Source organism: Corylus avellana, chromosome ca7 (genome assembly GCF_901000735.1).
Source record: "Corylus avellana chromosome ca7, CavTom2PMs-1.0".
Taxonomy (NCBI): Eukaryota; Viridiplantae; Streptophyta; class Magnoliopsida; order Fagales; family Betulaceae; genus Corylus; species Corylus avellana.
In genome coordinates, this window is record NC_081547.1 from 21307361 (window position 1) to 21321206 (window position 13846).

General features: G+C 38.0%; 1 protein-coding gene across 1 annotated transcript; it reads right to left on the reverse strand.

Annotated features, from left to right (window-relative positions):
- Nucleotides 1-413: 413 nt before the first annotated feature.
- Nucleotides 414-13057, reverse strand: LOC132188258 (pre-mRNA-processing-splicing factor 8A). Its single transcript, XM_059602677.1, has 25 exons — nucleotides 12644-13057; nucleotides 11734-11857; nucleotides 11516-11608; nucleotides 10985-11375; nucleotides 9848-10337; nucleotides 8923-9713; nucleotides 8539-8807; nucleotides 7972-8286; nucleotides 7567-7871; nucleotides 7024-7478; nucleotides 6752-6878; nucleotides 5899-6140; nucleotides 5689-5812; nucleotides 5396-5585; nucleotides 5202-5309; nucleotides 4859-5112; nucleotides 3673-4289; nucleotides 3480-3586; nucleotides 3134-3388; nucleotides 2553-3026; nucleotides 2012-2173; nucleotides 1702-1899; nucleotides 1282-1560; nucleotides 929-1171; nucleotides 414-819 (listed from the first exon to the last, which is right to left on the reverse strand). The coding sequence occupies exons 1-25, from the start codon at nucleotides 12883-12885 to the stop codon at nucleotides 625-627; spliced, it is 7050 nt and encodes a 2349-aa protein (XP_059458660.1). The 5' UTR covers nucleotides 12886-13057; the 3' UTR covers nucleotides 414-624.
- Between the last annotated feature and the right edge of the window lie 789 nt (nucleotides 13058-13846).

Sequence of the window (13846 nt, forward strand, 5' to 3'; positions counted from 1 at the left end):
ATGTACTCCCTCCGTCAATTTCTAAACGTTAAAAGTAATAAAATAACCTTTATACCTCTTAAATTTTTATAAAATTTTAATTTTAAATTTTAAAAAAAATTAAGAATAATTTAGTCTTTTTAAAGGTTTTTAGTATGGTTTAACGTAAAAAATTGACAGAAGAGTCAGTTGCATCAAGTTGAAAATTCAAATGATAAAATTGAAAGTTTTTGAAATTTGAAAAAGTCTTCTCAAAACGCGTAGTAATTCAAAAGTCCGAAGTAATGTCATCTCATTTATATTTTTCTTTAGGAAACGTAATTTTAATAAATCAATACAAGAGGGGTACTCGCGCACCACCACAAGCAACACAATCTTTGTTTACAGCATGCAAAGATAACAAAAATACTCACATTGTTGCTTAAATTGTGGCCAAGTAGGAATTCGAGGCTTTAGCTTCATTATAAATGTATATACTTCAACTGGCAAAATCATATAATATGTACAAATACTAGTAAAATACAACCGCTACAAAAAGCTGGCAACAACAATTTGGATCTCAAGATTACACATGATTTTTACAACAAAAAGAAAAAAAAAGGAAGAAAGGTTCTACAATTCCTCCGCATTGTATGATCTCAACTTTTAAGTGAAGGTATCTTCGCGATCTCCTTCAGCAAACGTCTCTCCCTCCTCCAAGTTGCTGAACTCCAGGAAATGAGTTGGCCTGTGGTCCTCATGGTAGTATTCTCGAGGTGTCCCCAGCTTCACCCCATACCTCATACTTGGTGCGTGTTTCACCCCCATGAAGTTGTAATTCCATGGACCATTATCCGGAATCTACAAGCAACAAAAACCCATTCACCAATCCAATACAAATAACTACATGCAATAATATCCACTCAAAGAAGCGGTATATATTTGAAAGACAGGTAGAGAATGCTCTTACCATATAGAAACCGAAGAAGCGGTCACTGAGGAGCATTTGGACCTTCTCGTAATGAGTGGGAAGGTAGCCATGAGGATTGCTTCCAGTGTCCTTGTTCACGCGTCCCCACTCATACCCCGATGGTGTCAGCTTGTACGCAGTTAAGGAGCACGACCCGGGAGTGAAACTGCAAGTCAAAATAATGCACTTCTCCCCATCCCATTGTTTGTTGCTCTCTAAGATCTTAGCATGAGTTGTGAGATCCTGCAAGTAATATCTCCGGTTAGATAACAAATCATGGATTTACTACATTCCTTTGCATCTTTTTTTTTTTCTTTGAAAAAAGAAATCAGAGTACTGGATTAGATAAAAACCTGGGGTGATAACTGGGGAAGTTCATTAGGTTGAGTATGCATCCATCCCAAAGGCTCCAAATCATTCAGGAAATCATGCTCTGGGAGAGCTGCTGGGAGATTAACTTGCTGATGGGTTCCCCATTGTGGGGGCATGCCAATGCAGCGGATTTCCTTCACCTGTGGGTTGTCAGGGGGGCTTATTCCATATAAGTAACCAGCAATTTGTGTCCGCAGATCTGCTATGCAGATAAACTTCTTCAAAATGTTCTTTGGCATGATATAAGTATATCCAGTTTCCTGCATTATCAAGTGACCATGTCAACAAATATAAACAACTACAATTATCAGATTTTCATATTTTTTTGGTAAGGAAAGAAAAAATATTAAATAAATGTACGAGCATCTGAATGCAAAAAATATGAGAAAGTAGTTGTGTACCTTTATATCCTCTGAATTCACATAAATATGATTGACACGAAGATAGAGATTTGTCGCTGATATTGCTCTCACACGCCAATCAGTTTTAGATCCAAATGCAGCTTGCTCATATGGACTTGTGGTCGTGACAATCAGTTCATCACCATGCACATTTGTAGTCCTTGTTGTCACAGCCGTCAGCTGACTTGCTTCTTTCGCCTGATATTGTTAACAGAAGATGATTAAGTTAATAAGCAGCAGAAAGAATATCAGTTTATATTGAGAATGAAGAAACAGAGTTAAAACCAAGAAACAGAAAAAGAAACATCACCTGTTTCTCGATCTCAGCAATCTGCTGTCTCTGTTGAGAAGGTGGAGTAATCTCGGCTCCAAGTATGATATCACGGATCTCAGACTGTGTCAGAGCTGATGTATTCACATTGTTCTTCTTTGCATAGTCTGAGAGTATGAGATCTCTTAGAGCAACCTCAACCTGTACCATGAAAAACAATGGCATAACTCTTAAAATCAAAGGGATACATTAAATCTATTAATAGATAAAGACAGTTGGACGAAAATCTGAGCAAACATATGGCACAAGCAGTACAAAGTATAAGAATAATTCATTTATTAATCAAGGCCACTTCCTGAAAATATTAAATTTAAATCCTAACCATCAATTTCAATCACAAAACTTGGATGCAGTATTTTGAAAGATAAACAAGGTGACAAATCTTTTTTTTTTTTTTGAAAAGCTACAAATCCAAGAAAAAGAAATGCATTATCACAACAATGGGGTTACCTACCTTTCTTTACCTATTTACATTACTCATCAAGAAAAAAACAAAAACAACAACTATGGGGTTACCTACCTTCATCCATTGATCATCAGTGAGAGACGGCCAGATGTGGTGTGGCTCAGTGATGATTGTTTTGTCAGGCTTTAGTAACATCTTTGCCTTCTCATTGTTGACATGAAGTGCACGCAGGATCAGAATGAGCCGGGAGAATGCAGTGTATGATGAAATACTTTTCAACCAATCATCATAAATGTTAAAAAGAACCATTTGTGGCTCTGTAGCCTTCAAAATCAGATCACCAAATTTCTCAATCTTTAAGCATGCCTGGAACGGAAGCTGCAGCTCACTACCTTTTATAACTATGTTGGGGAAATCCAGCAAATGGACCTCCAATGGATCCAGCATACCTTTACGAGTCACAATAATTTGCTTTGGTTGTTCTTCAACTGGCAAAGACCGCACAAGGGCAGCAACTTCTTCTGCTGTTTTCCACTTAGCCAACTGACCAAGCCGCTTCTGTCCTGCCCACACACTTGTATGGATGACCTGCAAGAAATCATATCATGAACTAAAAGTTCAGAATCCCACCTAAAGAGACAGGCTACTTCCAAAATACCATTGGAAAAAAGAGCAAAAGAAAGAAAGAAACAGACCTTCAGAAACAGCTGCCCAGTCCTTGGATTGAATATAAAGATGGCACCATTGATGGGTTTTGTCGTAAGATTTCCTTCAAATGTCTTATGAATAGTAACACGATACACATTTGTGTCATCTACAAACCATATTATTTGATTGCTGAAGATCTCTCCATAGTTCTGAGATGACAAATACGGCTCAGTGGGCTCAGAAGAATACAACTGTAAACCTTTTCTTATACGTTCCCTCAAGACGTACAAGGCTGGATTTGACTGCATACGCACAAAGAACCATTATTCAGCACTATATCACTAATTTATAACATAATCAACAAATACATCAACCTAAAATGAAGATGAGTACCTTCATGATCTTATTCATCGCCTGCTGGAGCAGAGGCTTTGACCCAGGAAACCAATTACCGAATGCAGAATGCAAGTTATAGGCCAAATCAAGCCCAATCATCACCCCTGCACGGAAAATCCAATAATTATCAATTCAAATGAAAGACCTGAAGCATCTAATGGAGTAAAGCAAAAAAGAAATAAAAGCATACCAGTAGGAGATGGATATATAGACATATTGTCTGTTGTATAATCCATAAATTTGGCCCTCGTGTAGCGCTCAATATCGTGAGAGTCATAATCTCCCCAGCGGAGCTGCACATCTATCCAATACTTATTGCTTGCTTTCTGATCAAACACATCCTTTGGCTCAGCCACAAGACTAGGTTTTGACATTGGCCATCTATGAGCAGCAAAGAGAAGAATGTCCGCACAAGAGCTGTTCATTTTGTAACTCTTCCGTGGATGGATTGTTTCCTTCTGCACAGTCTCAATTTCCAAAGCATCCAACTCCTGATCCAAAACTTGACAAAGATCCATAACAACACTCTCATGAATCTTTTGCCACAAATGAGCACGGAATATCTGAATCAGCGATATCTTCAAGGTAGGGATCTTCCCATGCATGAAGATTCCAGTTAGATCCAACTGGACCTGGAAACCCACGTAAACATTTGCTCTATTTATAGTAGGTGACCACCAAAGAGTGAACCTACGGTTAGGGATTTGGTTGAGACCAGATCTCTGAGCATTTGTCAGCTTCTTATACTTCATTGATTCCTCAAAGCCAGATGCCTTTTCCCAAAAGAGACCTTCCCAAGTTGGAAAGCTGAAAATTCAAAATAAGCATAGTCAATCACGACGTGTTTCTTTTTCTTTATAAATATATTAATCTCTTAGGGAGAAAGACGACCATCAACATATAAACTATCCACATAGCTACAGTAACAATTTAAAAGAAACAGTATTGCTGTTCTCTACCATATGACCCACTTCCTTCAGAATTGGTTCAGTGTACAGAGCATGCACTCCAACATAGATGTCATTGGTCCTTTGGAAATGACATATCCGCCCCATAAATAAGGGGTGGAGGGGTCATGGGTTCAGCCTTCTGTAGGCGAGTGTCGTAATTATCTATCAATAAAATTGTAGCATTACAGTGAACCTTCTAAAATGGAAGATCAAGAATTCAACTCTGTTACGAGCATGAAAAAGAGTGCAACAAACTCTATCCTACATTATAAAGGACAAAAACTTACTCTACTAGACGTATTAACTACCCAGATTCTATATGCCCACTTGTCTCTTTCACAAGCCCCTAAAGATTATTATGCAATCCTCAAAGAAATTATTACAATGACAACTAATCTAAACAAAATCAAAAGAAAGTATACTTACTATGTTCCTTTGAATAGGGTATGCTCAAGGATTCCCTCAACACCTCCCAAAGCTTGGATGACATCAGTTCGATAGTTGTTCAAGTTCCAAAGTTTACCATCATGCCTCTGGTGTGTCCACCAGAAAGGATTCTGTTTTAAAACTTGGTACTGTTTAAAGTCTGTGCGCACCCTCCATCCTTTGTCATATGCCAGTGTGTGTCGATCCTTCTGAAACAAAGTATTTATACGGGGAATTCCCCTGTCCCATGAATCCTGCCAAAAGAATGGAGAGAGCAAAGCCATTAGGATGGTTGAATTTTCGTACGAGTCCTAAAAACATCAGAAAAATAAAGCCCACTCACTTCCAAATCTTCAAGGGTCAAACGCCTATTTTGTGCCTGAGCTTCCTGCCTTTTCAGTGCATATTCTGCCCAAACACGCTGTGAATCTATGAACTCACTCTCCCATGGCTGTCAAGAAACAAGCACGATGGTCAAACAAGCAAAGTAAATACATAGGCACACCATATACACATGAAAAATGAATCTCAATTTACCTGTATATATCGATAAAGATTGGGAATCAGCTGGTCCTCTTCATGACTCATTCCACTCCTAAAGTGAGTTACACCGACATCTGTCTGCTGGCTATAGCGGAGATCACTTTGTGGAATCAATATGTGACCCATGGAGAGCATGCCAAGTCCTCCAATTTCCTTTGGAGTGTAGAAAATGACAGGAGGGAACCTGAAAGCAGATTGAGCTTCAGAATGGCAGGTTGAAATTCAACAATAACAAGATTAAAAACCTTCAACCAGAATATAGTATTTCATATGACCAATATATTTACCTGCTAGGCATCTTTGAGTTCAACCCAATCTTAATACGGGTTTGAATCTTATTTTCACATTTGACCAGCAAATCTAACAGCTCTTGAGTATGTACCGTGGCTTCACGGAAATAAGTCATGAGACCTAGCAAAAACAAGAACCATTAATAAATACCCACACGATGTCAAAAGAATTATTACAAGGTAGAATACAAATTTCAAAACAAGTACCTATCAGGGCTGTATTCCATTTATTGACAATTTTTGTAAATGTTGTAGATCCTGAAGACATAAGAATCTGCCTCACACGATTCTCAAACACCTTCATGTGTTCATCATCAACCCGCAAGAAAGCAACAGCAGTCCGTTCTTTGGTCTGTTCATTCTGCAGATTCCAGACGCCGTCTCTTGTATTACTGAATGCTTCCTGGCTCATTCTTATTTTAGGAAGTATCCGAACTTCAAACCCACACCTACAAGACAAAGAGGAGAGATTTTTAAGAAAACAATTCCATTCATCATTAAACAAACATCACAATCATAACCTGACAGCTTTTTAAGGAAAGGCCTAGTGAGGCAAAGAAAAAACATCTTCCAAAGCAAAATGGTACTAAGATACGAGACTTCTCAAAGGTGTACAGAACTTTTTGTTTTAATAAAAAAATAAAATAAAAAATAAATAAAAGAAGAAAAAGAAACAAGTAATTAAACCCAAACAAATAGGTCTTACTAATAAGAAACCTCTATAACACACTCATACGCACAATATGACATATGCCAACCATAAACACAAAGAACAAATAAATTAAAAAATCTGGGTGCAAAACGATGTCTCATAGTTGAATAAGATTTGGATTGACACTATCCACCAATTCTTTTTGCTTTAGTTCATATTTTGGAAAAATCTATGGAAAATCTGACAACTTGAGAGATAAAAAGCAGCCAGACCAGTGCATATCAATGAAAAAAAAAACAAATTCAAAGCAACATTGAGTATATATATAATCTTGATAGAAAGCATAGGTCCAAAGCAAGAAACACATACAAAAATATATGCAAAAACTAGATAGCTAGATATACATACATGCTGAAAAGCAAGTTCGGATTATCCTTGCTGTAAACAGAAACAAAGCTGTTCTCCCACTCCAATGTTGTGATGCTTCGAGGAAGACGGTTCTTCATATCCCAGAAAACACTCCTCCCAAGATTTACTGAAAGGAGAATTTAGAGAAAAAGAAACATGAGACAAGTTTTTTTTTCTTTTAAATCTCAAGAAAGCCATGCTTTCTATGTAAAAGGGGTTGGTCATAAGCAACTCCAGACCAAAGGAAGAAAAAAAAAGAATAAGATATATACCATCATGTTTCATGAGCCTCATTCTAGCATCCCTTGGCCAGCACTTCTTATTGTTATATCCAACCATATTTTCATTGTTAGGATCAGGATGCTCCGTAAGATACCGCTGGATAAGGTCACGAGCCTCTTCGTGGGTGAAGCGGAACAATATATGGACCCTGTCTATGTATCGAGAATACAGCCGAATAGGGTGCCGGGTCTCAACTTTTGTGTCCCAATAAGTGATGAACTCATTAGGCATCTGTGGAGGACCAGCAATTTCAGTAGCTCGAGTCAATCCAAGAAGCAAGAGATCCAGCACAAGCCCATAATACTGTACAACAAAAGAAGCAAACTGGAGTCCACGTATAAGACCATACGAATTTGTGTGACTCATATCCTTATACGACAACACAACATTGTTCTTTGCAGTGACATAATCAGCAATGTTGTGGTCAAGAACCAATCGCAAGAGCCTGCAACAGCAAAGTAAAAAAATATCAATTCAATAATTCAAAAAATTAACTAACTACCTAACTACACTAGCACCAACAATGTACTCACCTGTTTAACATTGTCAAGTCAATCTTCTCAAAGAACTTCTCAAACTTTGTTTGAAGCATCACTACACATTGCCCCTCACTTGTGTCCCATATACCTTGTAAATTGTTTATACCCTGACACCATTTATAAACCAAAAGTGGGGGAGGCTCTGAATCTGCAGGCTTGATCCAGTTCGGAAAGAGATGACGCTTGTCACCTTCATACCATAAATATTGGTCAAGATATGCATCTGTAATCTTCTCGAGAGGCTCAATCTCATAAACTGGAATGAGATAGCTGTACAAATCCATAAACTCTATGCCAACCTTAAAAAAAGAAAAAGAAAAAAAATCAGTTCAAACTCATTCCATTAGGTTGTGAATCAAGGCTCAAAATCAAATCACTCTTAACCATTGACAAACTTACTTCTTTGAAAGCACGCTGAGTGAGTAGGTGTCGCTTAATTCGTGACAGTGCTTCATGCGGGTTATCATAAGCTTGCTCAATGAGACCCAACTCCTCTCTTTGAAGCTGGTTTAATCTCACAGCCACACTGTAAGATTCCTTCAATCTCTCCAGAGCAAGGATAAGTAGTTTTGTGTCATGCTTATAAGACAATGGAGGGAACGGAATGGGAGAGAACTTTCTTGACTCCAACCAATGTACTGTCGTCGTGTAAATGGCAACCGCTTCTTCTGGTGTGACATATGGACCATCTTTCAAATAGTTGTGTTGTCGTTCCTACAAGGGATAATGAAAAATTGAAAAACAATCAAGACAGAGAATACAGCATTTATCAGAAGTTGATAAATAAAAGGGCTGCAAATAACTCCTTCAGAAAAATATAGATACACATACGTATGTGTTTGCCTCTGTAAATATCTACAATTGTGTGTATACATATACACACACATACATACATTCGTACAAACATATGCATATGTTATGGAGTGGAAATTTAAACAAAAAGAATGATGAAGTTAGTAAATGCACCTGTTCTGCCTTCAACCAAAGGCGAGTCAGTCTTCCAAGATTCTTCCGACAAACTGTTTTATCAACTGTCGCTCCTCTTTTTATACGCTCCCGGTTATAGTGAGCAACATTTGTCCACCAGTCTGCTTTTGACTTGACATAACGAAGAATCATGTTCTCAATGGGAACCGGCAAACCAGGAACCTTCCAAGGAATATTTGCTTTCCAACATCGCCACGCCTCACTAAGATGCTGCAATATAGTTCTAGCTTTATTCTGCTTAATGCCCTCTGCAATTCGATAACAGAATGTTAGAGCCACAAATCACTTGGACTATAACAGCCAAAAGATCTTACAGTAAAACAAAAAGCCAAAAGGAAATGAAAAAGTTGGACCATAGATTACCTGGCATCGCATCAAGAACGTCATGCATAACAGCTGCTCTAAGCTCCAAATCGAAGTGGCTTTCAACACGTTGTTTAGTAACGGTCTTTGCCACTCCTTTTGAATGGCGTCCCTCAAATTGACGTGCAAGTAAATTCCCTAACCATCGTTCCAGGAGAGGCACTATACCACGAAGAAAGAACAACCACACCCTCCACATTGGTGCCCAAAACCCACATCCAGGTCCTTTCCCAACAGGACCAGTATTGAACCGATAGTAAATCAAGTGTTTCAAGTCTTTACACATTCTGATCTGACGCATAAGCCTATACTTGTAACGGTACATGCCAGTCAGTTGACCAACATGAGAAAATGTATATTGCAAACCATCGGCCAGTTGGAAGGCATCCACATTACCCAAGCGAAACTGGATATTGGCATCAACTACAAGCTTTGTCAAACGCAGAATTTCACGACAGAGATGGAAAGCATTACCAAATCGTGACTTCTTACGCTCCTTTGTAGTGAGGGTCTTGACAGGCTTCAGATTGAAATTATAATCAAGGTGGAGGTAATTCAAATTTTTCCTATGTATCAGCAGATTTAGCATGTTATATCCCTGCTTACAAACTTGAAGACCTGCTTCAGCCCAATCAAGTTCTGTGGTTTGGAAAAACTTTGTTGCTTGCAGAGATCGGAACAAGTGCTTCTTTTTTTGAGCCTTGGGAGGTCTGTGATGCAGTTCATTCAACACAAAGCATTTTAGCAATTTTTGATAGCTGACTCGAACTTTAACTGGATAGGACGGAGGACTGCAAAATTGCAGAAACAGAGAAAAATCAGATGATATTCAATATATATTAGATACTTTATATGCGATATATACATCTGAGCAGCATTAAAAAAAAGAAGGAAAAGGAAAGGAAAGAAAAAAGAGAGAACTCACCAATGCTCCTTATACCACTCCGACACAAGGGGTATATCTTCTGCCCTTCTCATCCGACCAGATCTCATGTTAAAAGGACGTGGGGCAAACAATAAGGAAATACCAGCAGCTGTAGTATCAGTATAAAGTTGAGTGTCTCTCAGAAAAGGTTCCACCCCCTCTGGCAAGATGAAATCATCATCATCATCCTCATCATCACGATTTTTCTTTTCAGGCCGCTCCTTGTTAGTACTAGTTATTGGATGTATCAAGGGATCATAATAAAATGCAGGTAAATCGGGATCCTCCGTTTTTATGTACATGATCATGGGAGTGTGATACACGCAAAGCTTAACTTTCCTAGGCCTATTGTTATAGAGATGAGGGAATGCAATTCTATATTCTGTCCTGAGAGGTGACCGAATAATTAGCTTGTTGATATCATTGAACTCATTCCAATCCTCATCCCCTTTCTCCATGTCACGGTACAAAGGCTCAAATTTAGGGCCACCTGCATGAGTGCTACAAAGTAAGTACATACATGAACTACACTAATGAACAGATTCGGAAGTTTAAGAGTAACTAGCTAGTTAGAGGCCAACAGAAAGCAAATAAAACTTTTGAGACCTTCAAGGCAAACATATTAAATTATTACCAACTACTAAAACTCAGTAATAATAGGACTGACAGCACAGCATACAACCAACTGCCAACACACCTATATACCAGCATAACAATCGTACCACTGACATCCCACTTAAGTAATATAAACTGAACAACCAAGCAACACTTACACCAGATCTCTTCAAATTGAAGTGCCTCTAAAGCACAAAAACACGTTAAAGAAGCCCAATTTGACATTGGATGATGATGCGCCTGTGTTGTTACTTGACATCACATCACATATATTTCAAACACACCCCCATCATGCAAAAGGATAAAAAAAATGGCACCAATGTGTTTCCCTAAAAGATCCAGCCAGAGATTTAAGAATGACACGTATCAAATCAAAGGGAACACCGTAAGCCAATAATCTACAATAAAATCTGCACCACTAGAATGTCCAAAAATGTTTCAGAGCACCAGAGATCTCAAGATTGAAAAGGAAAGAAATAAAGAAATAAAATAACGTGAAAGAGAAGAAATAAAGAGACATACCAGGTATACACATGTTCAATGCTTTGGCTGTAAAAAATGACTCCATGTCAAACAAGTAGAAGTAATTTCTGTCAATTAAATCAGAAAGCAGCTGTCCTGCAAGCCGATGAAGAGTCGCCATGATAGGAAGGGAGAGATGCCATTTACGGTAACTTGGACCATTTATGAGTTTTGTTCTCACAAGAGGCTTATGGTCATAAAACCAAGTATATACAGCAGAATCCTCTTCTTCATCCATCTCTAATTGGATAGGCTCCAGAGGATCAACATCTAAAAGATTATCAGCATAGTCTAATGGTGGTTCCTCGTCATCAAATGGTGGAAACCGCATTCTCTTGAAATGCCGACGATCTCTCTTCTCCCTTCGCATCATGATCCACATTGTACCCCACTGAAAATTTTTATGATTCAGTCAGTTATCATCAATAAAAAGAGCATTGACAAGATGATAAGACATAACAGAACACGCACTGCACAGTACCCATATAATTTTATTTCAGGGGGGTTGTACTAGAAAAGAGAGAAACAAACCTGAGCCAGATATATAGGTTCAACAACCCATGGTATTTCATTCACAAATGTAATTGCCCCAGAAATATGATACAAAATCTTCACATCACGGACCTAAAACCAAAAAGACATAGTAAGGCAACTGACAATAACATGCAAGAAACAATCAAGGACAGAAAAGAAACACTCTAAGTATTAAAACCAAAATAAAATCGTCAAAAGAAGCAAAGAATGAGTACCTGCTCCCATGGCATAGGCATATTCTCCAGGAGCTTGTAAACTGCATGTGGAATGAATTTAAGGGCCCCAAGATAGACACGTTTATCATGACGATACTTCTTGGAGGACATGTCCCCATGGTCTCTGTCAAAACAAATACCAAAATGAAAACAGTTATACACCCAGAACAACCAACTATATTTATGTCACAGCTATACAGACATACTTTATGAAAAAAATAAATAAATAAATAATGAAATTTATGCATGAAACAAGCAATGAATAATGAAACACGTAGCTCCTTAAATACATAAAAGTGCCTAAATGCAAAATCTATAACTTGGTGAAGTTTTTTTAAGGCATTGAACCCATCAGAAAACTCAAGCGTATCATTAAAAAAAATAATTTGAAAAAGGACAACTAAAAAACCAAGGCCAACCCTTGCAGTGCTTAATGCCAAAAACTTCGCTCAGTAACAACAATTAACCCACCAGCAGTGAACAGTAACTTCACACTCTAAATTACAGGTTATTTGTCACGCTAATTTCCCCAAAAGCTATGCCCCATTGTGGAGTTTCTGGTAATCATATCAACCCAAGTCATGTCCTATATACACGGGTCCGGCAAGGTGAAGGGTCATAGTAAGTAGTAACTCACTTCACTTTTATTTCAACTAAACTTACTTCCCCATCATCAAATACAAACTTACGAAATCAAAACAAATTATTACAATACCTCGAACAAACAAACAATAAAAAGGAAAGTTGAAGTAACCACCTAAAAAATGCTACTATTCGATGCCCAAAAAACGCATAATTACATCAATAGAAATACCAACAGAAACAAAAACATATATACATATCAGATAAACTATAATACGTAACAAATCCTCCAAACTGAGCACGAAGAAGACGCGAAAAGAGTGCTCACCTAATGATCTTCCTGACGTGCTCGGGCGGCATGTCCTCCTTCTGCGTCTCGACGAACCCGAACTTGCGCTTGTCGCTGTAGCGCTTCGAATTGAGCTGCTGCCATTTTCTGGCCTTCTCCTCGAGCCGCGCCTCGGCCTCGGCCGGCGACGGCAGCACCGTGTACGAGGGCTGCGCCGCTGGAGGAGGCGGTATCGACGAGCCAGTGGTCCCCGGCGGCGCAATCTGGCCGCTGTTCCACATGGTGGAAATGTTCGAATCTCAACCCTAAAAAACTCTGATAAGCAAAATGAGTTATAGCGTTGGTAGATTTGAGATTTCTCTGTACGAGAGCTTTTTTTTTTTTTTCTTTTTGAGGAGATTCAATGGCAGTTTCTAGGGTTTTGTGGGTTTGTCTCCCTCTCTCTCAGTGAGAAAAGAGGTACTGAGAAACTAAAGAGAAAATGAGGGTGGAGATTGGCTTATATTTCGTGGGACAATGGAGTTGGATATGGTGGCGCACGTGACTGTGGTATTGGGTACCGACTTGGATGTGGGCTTTTCCTTTTTGGTCTTTAGATGTGAGCTTTGGGTTGGGTGGTATCATTGGGCCTTACAAATCCCAATGTTGGAGTGGGCTATTTAGCAGCTTGCTTTATATTTTTTTTTTTTAAATTTAAAGAATTAAATTACTTTCATATCATTTTCTTATACTATTTAAACATTCTTTTAAATAAATAATAAAAGAAAGAGAGAATAAAGAGAAATTATTTTAAATAAATACTAAGGGAAAGAAATATGAAATAAAGAAAAGAGAAAACCTTTTTTTTGAATAAAATAATGGCAAGGGGACCAAAAGTGCTACTCTAGATGTAGGTTAGTAATTTTCCTTCCCTTGTGTTATTTCTTTTTGTTTAGAGAACATTAAGACCTTGTTTGGTATGCGAAATAACAATTTCATTAGAAATATGAATAGCTATTATTGGGAATAAGAAAATGTGGAATGAAATAGCTAATCATATTTCTTGGTTTGGTGATTACACATTTGCTTTTGTTGGAATTGTACTAAAATTACTAAAATACCCTAAATATATATAAAGAAGTAATAAATATATTTAAAAAAAAAAAAAAACTGAAAATTTGCTTTGACATGATTGTATACCTTTATTTTTGGTGTTATTTCTTTAAGTTAATTAGTGGAGCCTTTGCGAATGGACGTGAGTGA